At 37.7% G+C, this 20,166-nt stretch overlaps 2 protein-coding genes across 4 annotated transcripts in view; both read right to left on the minus strand.

The window, feature by feature from the left end:
* The window catches only part of LOC127629657 (alpha-actinin-4), a 55,090-nt gene extending 44,281 nt beyond the window's left edge, over window positions 1–10,809 (minus strand). For both annotated transcript variants that reach the window (XM_052106808.1, XM_052106807.1), the window contains exon 1: window positions 10,529–10,809. In XM_052106808.1, the coding sequence (XP_051962768.1) occupies window positions 10,529–10,660 (132 nt within the window). In that variant the 5' untranslated portion in view covers window positions 10,661–10,809. The remainder of the gene's footprint in view (window positions 1–10,528) is intronic.
* Window positions 10,810–12,403: 1,594 nt separating this feature from the next.
* The window catches only part of LOC127630239 (calpain-9-like), a 26,442-nt gene continuing 18,679 nt past the window's right edge, over window positions 12,404–20,166 (minus strand). For both annotated transcript variants that reach the window (XM_052107716.1, XM_052107715.1), the window contains 9 exons: window positions 19,909–19,957; window positions 19,684–19,758; window positions 19,112–19,172; window positions 18,861–18,925; window positions 18,454–18,522; window positions 17,249–17,327; window positions 16,030–16,146; window positions 14,027–14,085; window positions 12,404–13,777 (listed from right to left, as the gene is read on the minus strand). In XM_052107716.1, coding sequence (XP_051963676.1) covers window positions 13,751–13,777; window positions 14,027–14,085; window positions 16,030–16,146; window positions 17,249–17,327; window positions 18,454–18,522; window positions 18,861–18,925; window positions 19,112–19,172; window positions 19,684–19,758; window positions 19,909–19,957 — 601 coding nt within the window. In that variant the 3' untranslated portion in view covers window positions 12,404–13,750. The remainder of the gene's footprint in view (window positions 13,778–14,026; window positions 14,086–16,029; window positions 16,147–17,248; window positions 17,328–18,453; window positions 18,523–18,860; window positions 18,926–19,111; window positions 19,173–19,683; window positions 19,759–19,908; window positions 19,958–20,166) is intronic.

Here is a 20,166-nt window from a genome sequence, read left to right on the forward strand (position 1 = left end):
ACCATAAATGTACCCCTTGGCAACACTTCTTACAAGAACACAAGATTAAGACTTTACCGCTAGAACTAAAAACCCCTTCATTGCCCATCCAACCATACAAAAGAGTGGACTTAAGGAATTAAAAAAAAATTAAATGTAAATATCAGATGGTAAAACTAGGATGAGCGGACTCTAATCCTCTTAGGGGTCAGTCTTTCGATGCTGTAGATCAGTGGTTCCCAACCCTGTTCCTTGAGGCCCACCAAACACTGCACATTTTGTATATCTCCCTTTTTTGATGCACCCAAATCAGGTCTTGGAGTCTCCGCTAACGAGCTGATGAGTTGAATCAGGTGTGTCTGATTAGGGAGGGGGGCCCTCTCGGTTCCACTGCTGTAGACAATGTAAAATATACACAAAGAAAATGGACACAGGGAAAGTATGGACTGTGTTATCACTACGTGCTAACAATAAAGAACTAGGGCTGGGCGATAAAACGATATCGATATACATCACGATAAAGAAAATCCAAGATAAGCTTTTGTGGAATTTTCGATATTTACTGCTTGTTCGAAAGCAGTTCGTCTTTCTCAGGCTGCGTTTCCACTAGGGCGGACGAAATCCGCTCAAAGGCGCTCACAGCGCTAGGAGAGAGTTTGCTCCGCACCGCTGCCAATCCTACGATCCACCTTATGAGCATGACGCTCGGCTTTCATAGGAATGAATTGAAAACGCTCTCAGCTTCGCTCACAACGCGCCAGTGGTAACGTAGGGTCAGACTGGATGAACTTGCTAATGCTAGCTACCTTGCTAATGATTAGGCTACGTCGGACACCGGATTGATTCCATCCGCACCGCAAGACTTCATGACAACGGTTGCGTCCTCACATCGTCTCTAGTGAAGAGCGCGACAGAGCAACAGTGATGTGGACAACAGCTCTGATCTTTGTGCTGTAATCTTGAATATTGTTCTCTAGCACCAAACATGCATTATTTCTGCCCTGTCCCGCTCCGCACGCGTCGCCTCTTTTCCCTGCATGTGTGTAGACATGAAGCACCGCATGAGTTAACGTGGTTTCAAAGCACCTTTTAGACCAAAACGTTTTTCCCTTCTAAATGTATCTTTATTAATCAGCATGTTACGAGCCTTTCATAATAAACAAATCTAATAAAATCGATTTCTGTTCTAATTTTGTGAAAATTAATTCGACGTCTGGAATGGATAAGGAAAGACTAAAATTACTAGTTGGTAGACTAGTCTCTCACTTTAATAATAAAAAAAAAAGAAACGTTCTAAATTTTCTCTCGGGACACCCCTGAACCCACATTCAGCATCATTCCACAGTCACAAGGACGTCTATGCCCCATATTTGGGTATCTGAATCTAAAGAAATATAAACAATGTCATTTTAATATCAAAATATTCCAACAAATACTGGACTGCTGTCACTATGCTTCAGAACAAACAGATGATCTTTTATCATTCATTTTCAATTGATAAACTATAAAATATTTTTATATTTTGGTAAAAGATCCTGCAGACCCCACTGCTTTGGCAGTCTCTGGACCCCCCTGTGCAGTTTTGTAGAGACAAAAATCACAATTCATCTCTTCTTTTCTTCCGTCAACTTTTAAATAAAAAAAAAAAAAAAGTGCAATGTGTAAATGTATATCGTGATAAATATTGATATCGACAATTTGAAAAACATTATCATGAGAACAATTTTGGCCATATCGCCAGCCCTATAAGGAACCTTGTAGTTTGGTTCAAGTTTGGTTTAGTCAGACAGGACAAGGATAAGAGAGAGTGGAAATAATATGACTAGTTAATACGACAACGGAAACCAACAATTTTCTATGTAAAAAACAGAAAAATACTAACGTTTCACCTTAAACAAAAAAAATAAAATTAAAGGACAATATCTTTTGCATTATGAGAGTTAAACCAATTTTAGACCCATTAAGATTTTTTTGCCTTTACATTATTTTAATGACGATTATTCCTTTTTTGCAACATTCTCATTAATGTGGTGCGTTTTTTTTATTATTTCCATCATTCTCGAAGGTGATTCTCATTAGATTCTCATAAAAAAGTAAAATTGAGAGGATGATTTTTGCATTCTGACATTGTACATTTGTACAGCTAATTTAAATAAAATAAAAAAAAACATTGAATTAAAGTATTTTTACAGTTACAGTAAAAATGACTATTAGAGTAAAAATGACTTTAAAACAATGTTTTTTTTTACTTAAATCAGCAAAAATAATAATAAGTCACAATGCAAACATCATAATGCTTCTAAAAATGTATTCTCATTAATCAAAATATATGTATAATTTATATAACCTACATTATAACTTATATAATTTAGTTTTTATATAAAATATTAAAATGTATTATATTATATATGGGATTATATTTGACATTATGATGAAAGCAATGACTTCATTTATTTCGCAATCGCCCCACCCCGCCGAGTGAGTGTACAGTTGTCTTTGATTTCAGTGGGGTGACTGGCATCAGGGGAATGTGCACTGTATGATGAATCAGGGAGGTTTAGGTTGGATCAGATCACACCGTTTCCGCTTCGACCGTTTCTACAGGGAACATTCCGGGCTGGACACCAACTCTAGACTAAACAATACTCACTTTCTGCTTATTTACGTGCCTTACAGACATAAAATTCCTGGATCAGCCAGTCTTAGTTTACATCATTATGATTAATTAACATATAAACATGACGAAAATAGCCAAGATGTACAACAGGAAGTAGATGGATAAACTGAACTTCACTGGCTGCTGGCATAACTTGAGCTATGAACTAGAGCAGGATTTCCACAATTTTAAGGCCAAAGAAATTCCATAACATATCCAGTTACTTGTGATAAGTGGATTTGTAAAAATTATTTTAGATTAAAATCAACATTTTGCCAGTTACGTATATTTTAGAGCAGAGAAAAAAAATAGGGACATTTATATTCACTCTGGACGTTTTTTTTTTAAACCACTAATTTCCACACATTTCCAAGGCTTGAAAATCACAATCTTAAAATTCCCTGACATTTCCAGGTTAGAGGATTTATCGTGAAAACTTGCGAAAAACAGTTTCCAGGGACAAGAGAGTCGTTCCTTGAAAATATATTGCTGATATCACACAATTAAACAGAAAAATGAGTCCCTAAATTTAGTGTACCAGGAAATCGTGAGTTATTCCAAAATCATTGTTGTTTACACAACTCAATAGCACTTGCAGATAAAACATGAAAGTAATAAGCAAATTTTCCAATCTTAAACACTCTTAAGCTCAATCGACAGCATTTGTGGCATAATGTCGCACAATTAGCACAAAAAATAATTAACTTGTTCCTTGTTTATTTAGAAACGAAGCAAAAAAAAGTATGGTCGCAGTGAGGCACTTACAATGGAAGTGAATGAGGCAAATTTGTTTCAAAAGTTCCACAAGACGCAAACATTATACATGTCAACATGATGTTACTGTGATAAAAATCGCTTGCTAACCGTTTCTATGTAAAGTTACATCCGATATTACAACTTCGTTGCCATGACAACACAACGGCTGTAACGCTTGTAACCAATTTTATTACACTAGAATCATATTAACATGAAGGCTATAATGTTTACGTCTTGTGGCTATACTTCTAAAACAGTGTTTTGGTTTCATGTTTATGGACTAGCCTCGTTCACTTCCTCCGCAAGTGCCTCACAGTAACCGCGGTTTGTGCATGTTTAAATAAACGAGGGATGAGTTGAAATTATTCACTGTGTTAATCAACATAATGCTAAACTTGTATTGAAACAGGAACATTTCTTTCATTCAACAGATTTGATTAAAGTCTAGCTTTTAGCATTTCGGTTATGTTCTTATGAAAACAATTATCACACTTTATTGCACCTTTAAAAGAATAAAGATTTCAAATAAATCTTTCTAGTATAGCTTCTCCATCAGGGCATGGCTGAAGTAGGTCATGTGACGTAACATCCACTGTGACCTCATAATGCCTTTCAGCGTGACTATCAGAATCCACTCCTACTCACTGTTTTCACTGAGACACACCTGAACAACCACTAGAACAATCCAATATTTGACTTACTAACTGCAGTTTCAATTGTATCAGTGATGACAGTCAGGTGACCTCTTTATCAAACTTTGATTACATTGCCATGGTCACCTTTGGTTTGCTCACTGAGGGAATTAAGGGACACTTTTCTGTATTGTGAAAAGCATTGAATGAATAAAATAGATATGTGCTCAAGTGAACTCAAGTGAAAAGATTCACTTTTTGATTTTGCATTCTTTATTATTAATGATCAAAATGCATAAAGCACAAATATCGAACTATTATTACAAGTAGTGCAGATGCACACACACATAGCTCTAATTTTAACAGAAACTCACACACTTCTGCAGCACTTGTTAACTGAAAAACATGGTATGAAACACTTCAAGAGAGACAAACTTGTTAACTGCCTCAGTGACGCTCTTGAGAGTGAAACTGATACACTGTGTGTACATTAGCCTATAAGTGTTAAACTACAAACGCAGTACAAAAAGACAGATATTTACAGATACAGATGGATGAATATGGTGTGCATCAATTCCTGTAAATAATCAACTCATCATGCATGAAGACACAACAGGTCTCCGTACAATTCCATCTCCTGGCGTGAGTAACAGACTCCTAATTTGCATAACCGAGTCCAAATTACTTCTGTAGTTTGGCTGCAAGCTCAAAATGACGTCACATTTGCATGTTTAGTTAACAAGCGCTTGTTACTTTTTTCTCGGAAAACCTCAGTGACCACAGAAACACATAAAAGACAGTTGCCCTACAACCCATCCCTTGGCACACAAACACATATTTTTGACATCAATAAATAGAGACTGCACTGACAAAAAGCAATTTCTAGCGGATTAAATTTGGTACATTTTGATAAAATTCTGCCTACCTTTAGGAACAGCCTGTAATGCTTTAAAAAGCTGTATGCTCTAGGTAGGCAGCTCACTAGGCTTTGATGGATCTATGGTAAATGGTCTGCAATTATATAGCACTTTTTTTAACCTTAGAGGTTACCAAAGCGCTTTACACTGTGTCCCATTCACCCATTCACACTCGCACACCAATGACGGCAGAGCTGCTATGCAAGGTGCTAGCCTGCCATTGGGAGCAACTTGGGGTTCAGTGTCTTGCCCAAGGACACTTCGGCATAAGGAGTCGTGTGGGCCGGGAATCAAACCACCAACCCTGCGATTAGTGGACAACCCACTCTAACATCTGAGCCACAGCTCGATCATCTCTGAGATCAAACATTGCCAGAACACAATCGATAAGTCCTGTCAAACTCCAGTATGCAAAGAATCACCACACAATGGTTCAAATACTCACTGACCGGACGCAACAGTGACCCCAAGGCAAGGATGCCGTGGTTCCACAAGACGCCGTCTCACGGCAAATATAGCATTGTGAAGAGGTGAAACAGACCATAAATAACCCACATGCACAAACAAACCACTTTTATAGTCAATGGCTGATCGGGGGTTAAAGGGATTGTTCACTAGGGCTGCAACTAACGTTTATTTTGTTAATCGATTAATCTAACACTTATTAGAACTATTATACGACTATTCGGCGATTATTGCAACGATTAATCGTTAGCCCTTAATCGATTATTCAGCTTGTGCCCCGACTTAAAAGGTTGACTTAAACGTGCTCATTAACAATAGAGGCTCTTTAAAAATGTTTACTTTTACAGTCGTCACCCTGAGAAACAATTGGGTCTGAATAGGGCTATAGAGGCTACAAGAGTACAAAATAAATACAATTATAGATGCAGTTTATTAATCAAATAAAATCCCAATAATAAACAGAAAAACATTAATTCACCACAAAAACGTTTTAGTGAATGTGTAACACTGGACTTCTAAATATAAGCCAGCTTGAAACACACAAGGACTCTTAGGGTGTGTTCACACTTGTAGTTCGGTTCTCTTGGTCCGGACCAAAATTGAAAATGATTAATTTAGTCCTGGTTCGTTTAGAGTTCACACTGGCATTTTTAACACCGAACCTGTTACAGTTAAAACCATCAGTAGAAACCATCAGTAGAAAAGTCGCGACATACAAAACCATCAGTAGAAAGTCGCGACCTGATTGGACGGCTTTTATGTCATATATTTTTTTGACAGAACTTACCGAACACCCAAAACAATGCTGGGAAAAATGTGCTCGTTGGATGTATATATGGTGGCATTTTTACCAGCTGAGAACAAACGAAGAGTTAAAAAAATGTGTAAAGGAGTCAAAACAGCAACGGCACGAATTCCTCCGTTGTACACACAAACGAAGATATGCTGCAAGGACGGCTGACGGACGGTTCCGACGCCTGTCCCGAACTGTAATGGGAAACATACCTCCTGATGAGAAGAACCAGGTATGCTTGAGGTCAGTATTAGGCAAATTACTTCCTGTTTTTGGTCCGTTTAGACGTCTTTGGTCCATGTTGCGTTCATATATCAATCAAACCGTACCAGAGTTCGTTTGGAAGCGGACCGGGACCCACTTTTCAGGCGGTCTCGGTCTGCTTGTTTAGTGCGCACCAAGGTTCGGGTGGCAGCGTTCACACTTGTTCAAATGAATCGCACTAACAGAGCAATCGAACCAAACCTGCCAAGTGTGAACACACCCCAAGTTTGAAATAACTTTACATATATATATATATATATATATATATATATATATATATATATATATATATATATATATATAAGGGAAGTTCTGCATCAGTTGTTTAAGTCCAGTGCTGAAAGAGACGGACAATCTCTGTACATTCTAGAAACCTCCGCTTCAATACAATTGGCTGCTGTGGTCATTGCACTCCTGTAACACTTTAAACAGGCAGGCGTGATGTGAGAGATTGATAGTGACTTTTCAACATAGCCCAACTCACTACCAAATCAACCCTACTCTACAAATTGCCTTCCATTCAAGTTTAAATGACTCAAGGGTTTTTATTTGGCGATTGGTTCCTTGGAATACTTTCGGTTCCCCTTCTTACTGTACAATAAAGCAATATAGACAAACCACAATGTGCTTAAGCGAACAACACAAACCATTATAGTCTTTCATGTCTTTATTGAACACATCCCATTTAACATTCACAGTGCTGTGGTAAAAGTAAGTGAACCCCTAGTCTAAAGACGACAGCAAAAGCTAATTAGAGTCTGGAGTTGGCAAACCTGGAATCCAATTAATGAAACTAGATTGGAGGTGTGGGTTAGAGCAACTTTGACTTATAAAAAAAACACTCAAACATTTTTGAGTATGCCATTCAGCAGAAGCATCTGCTTGCGTTGACCATGCCTCGCAAAAACAAAAAAAGATCTCAGAAGACCTATGATCAAGACTTGTTGCTTTGCATAAAGCTGGAAAGGGTTACAAAGTTATCAGGAAGTGTTAAGATATGAATGTGTTCACAGTTAGACAAAGTGTCTATACAAACCTAAGACCTAAAAGTGTGAGACCTCAACGGCACTGCTATATTGTACGACACAGGAAACGACTGTAAGCATCTTCCTCGAAGACTCCTAAACATGCTTCAAATATAGTAAATATTAAGTTATCTTCTTCCTGATAATTCCTCCAATGTCAGTCAAGTAAAAGCACAACCCCCTAAAGACAACCCCATTGCCTTAATCAGCATGAGAATACTACAAAACAACACATCTTTGCCACAAAATAGGGCACAAGTTTGTGTTGAGGAGTCTTCTCAAACTCTACTAGATTGATATGTACTTATCTGAACCACAAGCCTAAAGCTAGTTCAATCACTGGGTCTTATTCAAATGCATATCTGGCCAGTTTATCAACTTCAAACAGGTTTTTCTTTAGAGGCCGAGACACTTTGAAAGACCTTTTTGACATTTTGGGTGGAGTGGAGAGGCAAGTCTTGGCCAGTCTCAGGGCGTTTGGCATTTGTTGGGGAGTAATTTCAGGTCTGTCATGGTAAAAGGGGTGACTTTGGGATGATTGCACACGCCTTGTTCAAAAGAGACTCGGCAACAGTGCATGGAGACTGTAATGAAATGCAGAGTAGAGTTTCATAGGAGATGTGTTGGTTCGGTAATCATGAGTGAACTTTGGACAACCAGTAAATACTAAACATCCACATGAACATGCAATAGAAATTCCTCAGCTAAAACATCATTTTACATCAAGATTGGAGTGACGTTCACTAAACTTCTAGCTCTCAAGCGTTTATTGCGAGAACCTCCAACAAGGAGAAAACATTCCAGAGCATTCCAGAGTATTACCCACAAGTCAAAGTGCTTTTAAATGCATACGTGTATATTTTCCGTCTTTTACGAGTACACTATAATGTACATAAAGGCCCGATGTGAACAAACCCGAACGCGCAAAATGACTAGTGATGGGTTGTTCATGATCGATTCGTTCATTTTGAATTAATCTTTTATGTGACTCAGAAGAATGAGTAGTCTCAGAGAGTGATTCATTTATTTTGTGTTGGCCGAGTGTAACCGGTTCTAATCGCTCCGCTCGGGACTCGAACCGACGTCTCTGGCATCTGGCTAACAAGGAGGCTAAAGGCTACAGCCTCTAGCGTCAGTCGCTAGTGCACCTCTTGAGGTCAGGAGAGTGAGGTTTTACACACTGCACAGCTATCTACCAGCTGGCTCCAGTTACACTCACCCCCCTAAACCTCACTCCCATCCGTGTCACGGCACCATTGTAACCGGTCCTAATCGCCCCGCTCCGAACGGGACTCGAACCATTATTAGTTCACCTCTCGAGTCTTCTTGTCCAAGTCGTTCGTTCTTTTGTCACGTGACAGCCGACTCCGACAAGAAGATTCCAGAGGTGAACTAATCTTTCTGTTTCTCATCATTTGTCCTTGGCTGCATTATCATTTTTTCCTTATTGGGACTATAATCAGAGTTTGCGTAAATAGACGTGTTGGGGGGGATTTGGCTATTGAAAATGTAACATTTTAATTTAATTCTGCTCAAATGAACTAAATGACTTGAATAACGATCCATTCATTTTGCTGAACGGGACTCAAAAGATCTAAAGCTGCGTTCACACTCCCAGTGACACACAGAGACAAAACGACCTCGTCTCATTCATTTTCAATAAGAGCTGGCGACTTCCGGCAACCCTGTGGGCGTGTCCACCGATGCCACAAAGTTGAGAAATGTTTAACTTTATGCAAATGAAGAGCGACTTTCGGGAGCGACAGCCAATATAAGATGGTAGAGCTCACGTGATCCTAATATTTTAATAATATTAATTTTAAAGAAACAGTGCTGTTTAGACTGTCCATACACACCACTAGCGACATGCAGCGACAAAGTATCTGGAAGTGTGAGCGCAGTTTAAATCAGTAAAATGAACTTCCCATCACTAAAAATTTCTGACAGGCAGAGAGCGTTTCTGATTGGCTAATAAAGAGCTTTTTACAGAGTCCAGTGCTGTCGTAAATACAAGTGTGCTATGTCGTGACTATTTCAGTGATATCAGTCATGCAATATGGAAGTTTTCTTCCTTGTATTGCACCTTTAAGATGTTTATGGCATTTCCCCTCACAAGTGTAGCGAAACAAGCAGGGGGGCGGCTTCAGGAATTTGGTCGTTCTCCTCCACTTTGACTTCCTCTTATGAATGGCCCGTTTATGGGTCCGTCACACCTCTGGGGTCTGAAGGCCAATGTTGAATGCGTTTAAGTGGACCCGTCCGTGCTCAAGGGGCTCCGGAGGGTTAATCATTAATTCTACTTGCTTTTCCGACCAAACTTTGCCCTTCTACTGGTCGCCGAACTCCCGCTAGCAACCAATCCCAGTTCGCTGTCTGGCACTCTAAAAATGCAAGTCCCAAAAGACACACACCCAAACACGTCACTTTGCCATGAATTACATTCCTTAATCATCCTCACCTAGACTACATAGTCAGAACACTTAGAAATACATCAATGAACTGATGTTTACGTGGAAACACTGGAGTTCAAAAGCATGAACTAGAAATGATAAGACGATTTATTTCCATTTATAGCTAATCTTTCTTCTCCAGAACTGCAGATAAACTCCAGAAACTACATTTCAGCAGCTATTTTAAGGTCCTATGCTGTGATATCTACCGCTACTGCCATTTTAAATCCGGATGTCTGGCTGTAACCATGAGTCTAAATGTCGCTTTGAGAAAGAACAGCACGAGAACCGAATGAAACTCGCCCTCGTAAAACAGGTTCAGCTGTTACAATGTATCACACACTCGACTGCAACATTGTGACGTTCGAAACCCGCGATACACTGTAACACTGCAACATTCGAAACACGCGCTGCTATTCTAAACGACAAGAAAAAACACTCTAGTGATAAAACGAACAGCGCATAGCAATAACAGATTAAAGCCACGAAAATCACATCCAGACCTCCTGGTACGGGCCCCTGTGGCTCTTTACGGGCCCCTACGGCCGTCCCCGAGCTTTCCCGAACCCCTGATCCCGTCAGAACTCTTACCTTCCGTTGCTGTTTCTCCCAGGCCGGGTCCAGCAGCAGGTCCCGGTCCCAGTCGTTCTCCTGTTCCATGTAGGTTTGTGGTTCGCCCGTCGAATAAAGTGATTGATTATTAGAGGCGTGATAATCTACCATGTCAAATAACTGAGAACACTTTACTAACTCTTCTCTAACGAAAATGGGTCGCAGTGCTCGTTCTCGAAGTCTTTGTTGCTGCGTGGACTGACAGTATCCCCGCCGAGAGTGCGCTCCTCCACCCGTCTCACAAAAATGGAGTAGGAGAAACGCGCCGCTCCCACTGTGGAAGAGGTAGGCCCAGAAAACTCATGAATATTTAAAAGATCTGTGTACTTATTCAGAAGATATTCAATCTTAGCTCCGCCTCTGATTTGATTATACAGTATTAAGTGGTTCATATTTTCAGATTCGAAAAATGTGCAAAACTACAAATATTTTGGAAAGTTGATATCTCCAGCGATGTGGCATGCATGCTATAACTATTTTTCTAGTTAAGTAAAAATACATTTTACACACACACACACACACACACACACACACACACACACACACACACACACACACACACACACACACACACTATATATATTAAAACAACAATCTTAATGTTAATTAAAAAAATCCATGGACATGTAGACTATATATATGCAGAAATATCATTGCATATCCTATAATCAGATTTAACTTTTTTCTAATATACTATAATATTATGAATATGAATCAAAATGTGTAAAGTTGATATCTCCAGCGATGTGGCATGCTATACTCTATAACAATTTTCCTAAAAGCATTCTTCTAATTCTTGTATAATTAGGCCAATTATGCATGCTTCTTTTCTAACCCCTCCTAGTTACAGGACTTATGATACCCACAGTCCCTTAAAAAATAATATATACAGAATAAATTATATATATATGTATATGTGTTTTCACAAAAAAAAAAAAACAGATGTTTCACTAAAGCATTTGTCTTAAGATGATTATTTATATCTTCAGCTTTAGTGTATTAACAGGAAATATAAAGTTAGACTCCCAAACATTACTTTTGCAAATAGAAAAGATTAGAACAGAAGAACAGGGAGCCCTGCTGCAACAGATGTCATGGCCCCCACAAAACCCCCCACTGAACATCATGTCTGTCTAAGATTACATGACGAGACAGAAGCAATTGAATAAACAGAAGAACTGTGACGAATTCTCCAAGCTTGAACATCCAATCCAACAAACAAGACAAACTGTGTCCAGGTGTACCTAAGAGAATCTGTGCTGTTTTAAAGGCAAAGGTGGTCACACCGAATATTGATTTAGCTTTTTATGTTTACTGGACTTTGTATGACATTAAGTGAAAAATGAAAACGATTTCTGTCATTATTTTTGAAGACATCCTCACTGTGCAACATTTTTCACATGTGCCTAAAAATTGTCCACAGCACTGTATATATATATATATATTCAATGGACATGTAATGTGTCTATTATATATGCAGAAATATATTTGCATATCCTATAATCAGTTTTGACTTTTTTATAATATACTACAATATAATGAATATTAATTAGATGTTAATATATGCTATGTCTTAAAATAAAATACAATCAACATTGTTGGCAAATGGTGAAAAACTTTATATAAATCGTGACCCGTAACAGAACCTAAGATATACACTTTCCCTTAAAAATGAAGACATACACCATCAATCTTAATGTTGATTTAACAAAGAAAATGGGCATGTTATTACTATAACTCATCAGTTTTAAAACTGTGCTGATAAATATATTAGCATATTATGAAAATGTACTTTATGCATGTAATGTAATTAATGCATTTAAAATATATATATATTATTATATTTACATTTATGCATTTGGCAGACACTTTTATCCAGAGACTTACAGTGCACTTATTACAGGGACAATCCCCCCGGAGCAACCTGGAGTTAAGTGCCTTGCTCAAGGACACAATGGTGGTGGCTGTGGGGATCGAACCAGCAACCTTCTGATTACCAGTTATGTGCTTTAGAACACTACGCCACCACCACTCCATTTCAATCATCATATTGTCATATTGTAAGCAGGCAAAAGGCATGTTTGCACTTTCATTTTAAGAATTTTAAATTCAATTTAAATGTGCTTGTTCTTTTTCTGGTAGTTCATTGTAACATCTATGCTCCAACTTTACACTCACAAACAGGACGAGTTCATCTATTATTCATACGCTTTCCACGAAACATTTACCAGCTGCTTGTGTTGTTTTTGCTAGCCTTCATCTAAATTCCATTCATTAAAGTTATAATATTATGACATTGTCTTGTGAATACCGCATATACGTGTATTATCTGATTTTATTGTCATAACAAATGGTTTGGCCCTCTGCCAGCTATAAGCTGCTTAATCCTAACATTCAAATTTCATGGTGTCTGTGAAAGGGGATGTAAAGTGGGTCATCAGCCGACATTTGAGCGCAGAAAACATAAGCAGTTTACATTGTATTTAATAACAAAAACTTGAATGAAACCTTTAAATTGACCCGTCCTGTCTAATACACAGCCCAAGTGTTCATATTGAGCCTTAATTTTAAGCAGCCTCTTCTATTATCTGTGAGATCAATTCAGTGGCTTATTTAAATAAATGAATATTTTGCGATTCAAATCAGCATCAATGCTAAAAAATCATAACCAGGGCATTTCCCACGCATACGCTTTTAAAGGTTCCCATGGTAATAAATATCAACTTTACATGCCTTTAGAGACAAATCACACTTATTATTTAATGTAGTAATATATTTAATCAGTAAGGTATATTTTATGAATGCATCACTGCTAAATACTCTTGTTGTTAGGCACAATGGATAGGAGTGAATATATAGGGAATATAGCAGTGCTTTATGGTTTATAAAATGGTTAATTCATAATAAAAATATTAAGGACACATTTTTATTGGAATGTAATTTTATTAGGCAAATACATTAAGTGCCATACTTCTGCTAGAAGATATAGTCCCTGATATAAACGAAGAATAATAGTTGGCCTCCATGAGTCCTTAACAGGTGTTTGGTGAGGCAGCTGCGAGTGTAATGTGTATTTTAGCACATCTGGAAGGCTGTATTGACCAATTAGCATCCAGGAACAAAACTACAGTATCTGTTTTTAAAAGAATGTAGTTGTTCCCTGCAGGGGTCCTACCAACCTGGTCCACAGCTGGTCTGGAATCAGTTGTATGTGGTCATGAGGAGGAACTATGAAGCAATAGGAAGAGGGAAAATGCATAAATAATTATTTGTTCACTGTAAATGAATCACTTTTTACAAGTGATAAATCAGTTCATTTTTCACTCATATTATAACTCAGTCATAGTAAGGTTGATTTATGAAGATTGGATTAGATAGGATGCACACATCAAAGAGGTTTAGAAGATGAAATATTAAGTGTGTGTGTGTGTGTGTGTGTGTGTAGGGCACACATTCTTATGTGTTTTATGCTTTTACCTGTCTAAAGTTTACTGAAATCATTCCCATTCCTGCAACATCAAAGGACTGAAACTTCCCTGAAAATAGAACAAACACGAACATACTGTAGTTTCTCATGGGTTGATTTTTCTTTAAACTAACAGATTTCAGCTTTTTTTTCTTCCTGTTTTTACATTTACATTTATGCATTTCACAGACACTTTTATTCAAAGCGTCTTACAGTGCACTTATTACAGGAACAATCCCCCCGGAGCAACCTGGAGTTAAGTGTCTTGCTCAAGGACACAATGGTGGTGGCTGTGGGGCTCGAACCAGCAACCTTCTGATTACCAGTTATGTGCTTAGACCACTACACCACCACCGCTCCACATTTTTTACTAGGCGTTCTTCAGTTTTACGTTTTCTATGAAAATCCATTATAAAAACTACAAATGATTACATGTTTAAAACTATGATCATCTAAACAAAGAGTCAAATAAACATAAACCATTTCAATATTTCTTGTGAAAATTATTTCTGTCCTTTAAAAAACAAACTCTGTCCCACAGTGGCATTTCCGCCACACCAAACACATTTTATTTTATACAACGTTAGTATATTTGTTAACCAAGTCAACAAAAGTGTCAAATGTGAATTTAATTTATATATATTTAAGGAGTAGTTCACCTAAACTGCAAATTCTGTTATCATTTACTCACCCTCATTTTGTTCCAAACCTGGGCTGCGTTTCCCAAAAGCATTGTAAGACTAATTACATCATAGAAACCTTTGGCATCAATTTTGGGAAACGCAGCCCAGTACAATTTTCCATGGAGCACTAAAGGTGATTTTTACATTATTTATTTTTTTCTCCCAATAATGAAAGTGATGGGGGACTTGTATGTCATGCTTCCACCAGAGGATTATTTTCCGTGAATAACTAGATTTAGTTTGTAGACTCAATTTATGTTGACTTGAAAATGTTTATTTTCACTTTGTCTGGAAAAAAAAAAAAGAAGTTTAACAGCTTTTTTACATACAGACATATATATATATAGAGAGAGAGGAGAGAGAGAGAGAGAGAGACAGAGAGAGAGAGAGATTAGTATTGCTAGTATTTTTCTAGGCATTGTTAGCATGTTTTAGCATGTAGTTAGCCATTGCTAGCATGTTTTAGGCTTTTGCTAGGTATTTCTAACATGTTGCTAGCATGTTTCAGCATGTAGTTAGATTTTGCTAGCATGTTGTTAGAATGTTGCTAGTATGTTTTAGCATGTTGCTAGCATGTTTTAACACGTGGCTAGACATTGCTATCATGTTGCTAGGTGTTTCTAGCATGTTTTAGCATATTTCTGTCTTGATTGCATGTTTCTATCATGTTTTATAATGTAGCTAGGAATTGCTAGCATGTTGCTAGGTGTAACTAGCATGTTTTAGCATGTTTCTGTCTTGATTGCATGTTTCTAGCATGTTTTATTATGTAGCTAGGAATTGCTATCATGTTGCTAGGTGTAACTAGCATGTTTTAGCATGTTTCTGTCTTGATTGCATGTTTCTAGCATGTTTTATTATGTAGCTAGGAATTGCTATCATGTTGCTAGGTGTAACTAGCATGTTTTAGCATTTAGCTAGTCACCGGTAGCTTGTTGCTAATATATTTTAGCATGTAGCTAGGCACTGGTAGCATGTAGCAAGTATGTAGCTAGGCAATGCTAGCATGTTGCTAGCTTGTTTAGCATGTAGCTAAGTGTTAGACACAGACAGACAGACAGACAGACAGATTTTGGTCTGTTCTTTTTTTTGGTTTGTTTGTTATTATATGGAAAAGAGCGACCAGGATATTTTTCTAAAATGTATCTTTTGTGTACCAGGAAGAAAGAAAATCCCACATGTTTGGAAAGACATGGGGCTGAGTAAATGATGACGTCATTTACAATTTTGGTTGAACTGTTCCTGTAAAAGTGGCGGAAAATTTTGAAGCCACCATATTCAACTCTGTAATAACTATTTGATTTGTGTGTTCGGTGTTTGTGTTCTCTTACGAATCATGCTGTCCAGTTTCATGAGCAGGAAGAGGAATCCTGGGAAGCTGACGGTCATATCTGGCTCCGTGTAGCGCAGGCCAATCAGCTGCAGTATGAACTCATCCACCTGTATGCCTAAACCAAATCAGACGAGCACAGATTGAACAGATCAGAGTTTGAAAGCCGATACACACTCCTCTATCAAGATTATTCTCAATGTGTCTGGACTCACACGAGAGGATAACAACACATGAATGAGCAGACTTCTGTGTCGCATGACTTCTTTAATAGTAGTGTCCAAATCATTGTCTGAAATTGTCCTTTATTTGTAATATAATATGTAAATAAACCCTAATGTTGTTTTCAAACCCATATGACTTTCTTTCAAGGAACACAAAAGGAAATGGTTAGCCGTATGACATTCTCAGTCACCCTTCACTTACATTGTATGAAAAATAAAAAAGGGAATGGTGACTGAAACTAACATACTGTCTCCCATCTTTTGTGTTCCATGGAAGACAGAGAGTCATACGGGCTTGGAACAGCATGCAGGTGAGTAAATGATGACAGAATTTTCCAACCTGGTCTCATAGAATTGAATGTTACTATTTATACGTGGTTTGTTGTATGTTTCGCATCAGTTTCCTGGTGAAATGAATCACACCATTTTATGACATCTAAACACTTTTACTATAGACTCATTTTAACATTTGCATTACATGACCAACTACATTTACAAGCTTGTTCGAGTGTGATCAAATTGCATGGTAGCTCAACTGATGAAGCATTGCACTTGCAATGTAAAGGCTGGGGTATGAGTCCTGAAGAGCACACGAGTCGACCAGGAGCCGTAAGTGTCATAGAAGCACCACAAAACGATCCGTCGCTTTAGCAATTGTGTTTTTCATCTCACATTTGTGTTTTCTGACACTATCGGTTAGGTTTAGGTTTATGGTTTGGGGTAGGGAGGTCTGTTTTGTTCATTGAAACTCGATAGAGCATTAATTTTAAAAACCTCATCTGTTTGTGGGAACATTTAACTCGCTTTTAGCGCCACACAGTGGACATTTCACCTCGGAACTGCCGTGGTTAATGTAATGAACAATTAATAATTTCATTTTGTAAAAATTTTGCCATTCACGTAATTTTCATGAGATCAGGCTAGAATTAGAAGAACTATTCCTATGTCAGTGTGTGTATTTGCATGTAAATTGTGTGTGTGTGTCATAGTTTTCACCTGCTACTGATAGAGCGGGGGAGATTTCTTGATACTCCAGCACTTTATTCTTATTTTTGTCAAATGTCATAAAAATACTCTGCAAAAACAAAAAAAAACGGACAAAAGGGCAAAAAATTACATAAAAGTAGTGATGAAAACTAGATTTTGAGTGGTGTGTGCCCATGCAAAAAAAAAAGTGAGTTGTCACAGGTGGTTGTCAGGGTGTTGCTAGGGTTGCTATGTTTCCATTCAAGTTTCAAATTTAGCGGAATATCACAAACACAATTTTGAACTTCTTGGAAAATTGCCCCAAAAATATACAATTGAAAATTGAATTTGAAGGCAATGTGGCTCTTTTCGTAAATGTAAAGAATTACTTGCAGTTTAGAGCGAACAGACAAGCTTCATGTTTGCTAGCAATCATTTACATAATAGTCTCCTTATAAAATATATCCATCTCAAACAAAACTTTACATTTTTATGCATATACAGTATTTATATATACACACTCACTGAACACTTTATTAGGAACACCTGTATATCTACATATTCATGCGATTATCTAATCAATGTGTGGCAGCAGTGCAGTGGATAAAGTCATCCAGATGCGGGTCAGGAGCTTCAGTTAATGTTCACATCAACCATCAGAATGGGGTAAAGAATGTGATCTCCATGATTTCAGCTGTGGCATGATTGTTGACGTTGGGCACTTTATTAGGGCCATAGTGTTCCTAATAAAGTGCTCAGTGAGTCTATATATATATATATATACTGTATGTATATAGAAAATCTCCAAAATAAATACATACAAATATATATTTGCATATTATATTTATTTTGGAAATTGTATTTGCATCTTAGTGTTTCTATTCACCATTTTTAAAGCATTAACCCACAATTTGCATTAAAATATGTGGATGGAAACCAAGCCTATGATAAATGGCTGGGGTCCCTCTTTATGCAATTTTATGTGATTTCTCACCCATTTTTCATCGTCACTTTTCTAGGGAAATTGGCGATTGGTGTGTGAGTGGCTGAGGTTGGAAGTGAAGTAATAATTTAGTGTTAACTCAACACACAACACCAAATTGTTTTGTCATCCAGTTACTGTGCATCAGTCACCTGATAATCATTTTTCCTGGTTAAACCCACAGCTTAACTCTCACCATTGTAAAATACACACAATATACATTCAAATACTCCAAACAGAGAAACATCCTCACTGTCCACCTCCTGAGTTTGTCCCACAAGACCAGGAATTCTGTCAAGTCGAGGCGTCCCATTCCTTGAGTCTGATTGTAGCAGTTAAGGTGACATTCCAATGAGGTGACACTCCACCCAAACTTACACATTCTGCTCAAACAGACCATAAAATACCACACACACACACACCTAGGGCAACTGAGATAAGACACTAGCTATGTTCGGAATGGCATATACTAGCATATACAGTATACTGCCCACTAAAATAGTATGTGAAACTGTTTGTAGTATGCAATGCTAATGTATGTATGCTTCATACAGTAGGATGCAACACTGTTGTCACATGACTTCAACACATTGCACGTTTCATCTCAGACATAAAACAGTTACTTTGTTAGCACTTGTCATGACTTTGTGTCCAGGATACGTCCATGAGCACCACAAAGCTCTTGCAGTGTTCCAAACTCAGTTTCTGCTCACTACCTGCAAAGACTGGCCGAACAGAAACAATATGATTACATGTAATTCTGTAATGGTTACTGCATCACTTCCAGTGGTTTTCAGCTCTGCTTACAGAACTAATAAAGGAACTGAGTAATAACTGCATTATAAATGCATCATAACCTGATGATTATATATAATCTACTGAATATATTTTGAACACAAACATCTTCTCACCTCCTTTTGCAATGGCTTCTGTCAGCAGGTTATGCAGATCCAGTGGCTTGCAGTGAGACCCCTACAAACAACGCATATACAAACCATAAGTACATAAATAAAGTATGTACATATAGAAGACTGGCTAGTTGTCACTTTATAAATTTTTGCATTTGCAATTATTGCATAACGACACACATCTTTAACATATTTGCGCAGGACAAAATATAAACACACATTGAGCTTATATGACAACTTGCCCCAATAGCGAGGCATGCTGTCACACTACATGGGGAAAGTTGCACAATTAAATCTGCCATTTAGCCAGCAGTGTAGGTTTCATGTTAACATTGGCAGGTGATGGGAGAACTTGACCCGACCATCACAGCAACCAAAATAAAATCTACAGCTCTCTTTAAATCGAAATCTGCATAAAACAACCTATTATACAGGCTGACTGTAAAAGAATTGCATTACAATAATTAGAAATAATATGAATTAGGTTATTTTTCTGAATTAAAATAATGAGAACGAGATTGGGGTTTTATTTGCACAAATGACAACATAAAATCAGTATATAAACTGTATTTTACCTTGGTGGAGTGTTTAACGAAGAGAACTTTAGCCTCACTTGTGGACGGGAGTCCTGGGAGACGTGGAGACAGTGGCTATACACACACACACACACACACACACACACACAAACACACACAAACATATGCATAAATGATTAAAAACGAGCAATTAAATGGACCTTGTGAAAAGAATAAATGATTAAAGCAGTGAAACTAGATAAATGTCTTATCCATAGGTTTTACCGCTATAGGTGCGTTTGCATGTACCGCAGGTCTCTCAACAGGTTTGGATCTACACACAGAAACACAAATATTTAGCGCAAATGGTTTCGTTTGCCAAAATAATGTTCATGAACATACTTTGTTTTGTTTTTTTGTCTAGATTCCTGTCAAATGTAGCAGTCTCTGCTTAAACTACATAAGGCCTAAATAACCATCAGACCCTTTTTTTATCCCCTTTTTGCCTCAGTAGGTCCTCATGGTGGCGCGGTTACCCACCTC

This window comes from Xyrauchen texanus, chromosome 36 (genome assembly GCF_025860055.1).
Source record: "Xyrauchen texanus isolate HMW12.3.18 chromosome 36, RBS_HiC_50CHRs, whole genome shotgun sequence".
NCBI lineage: Eukaryota > Metazoa > Chordata > Actinopteri > Cypriniformes > Catostomidae > Xyrauchen > Xyrauchen texanus.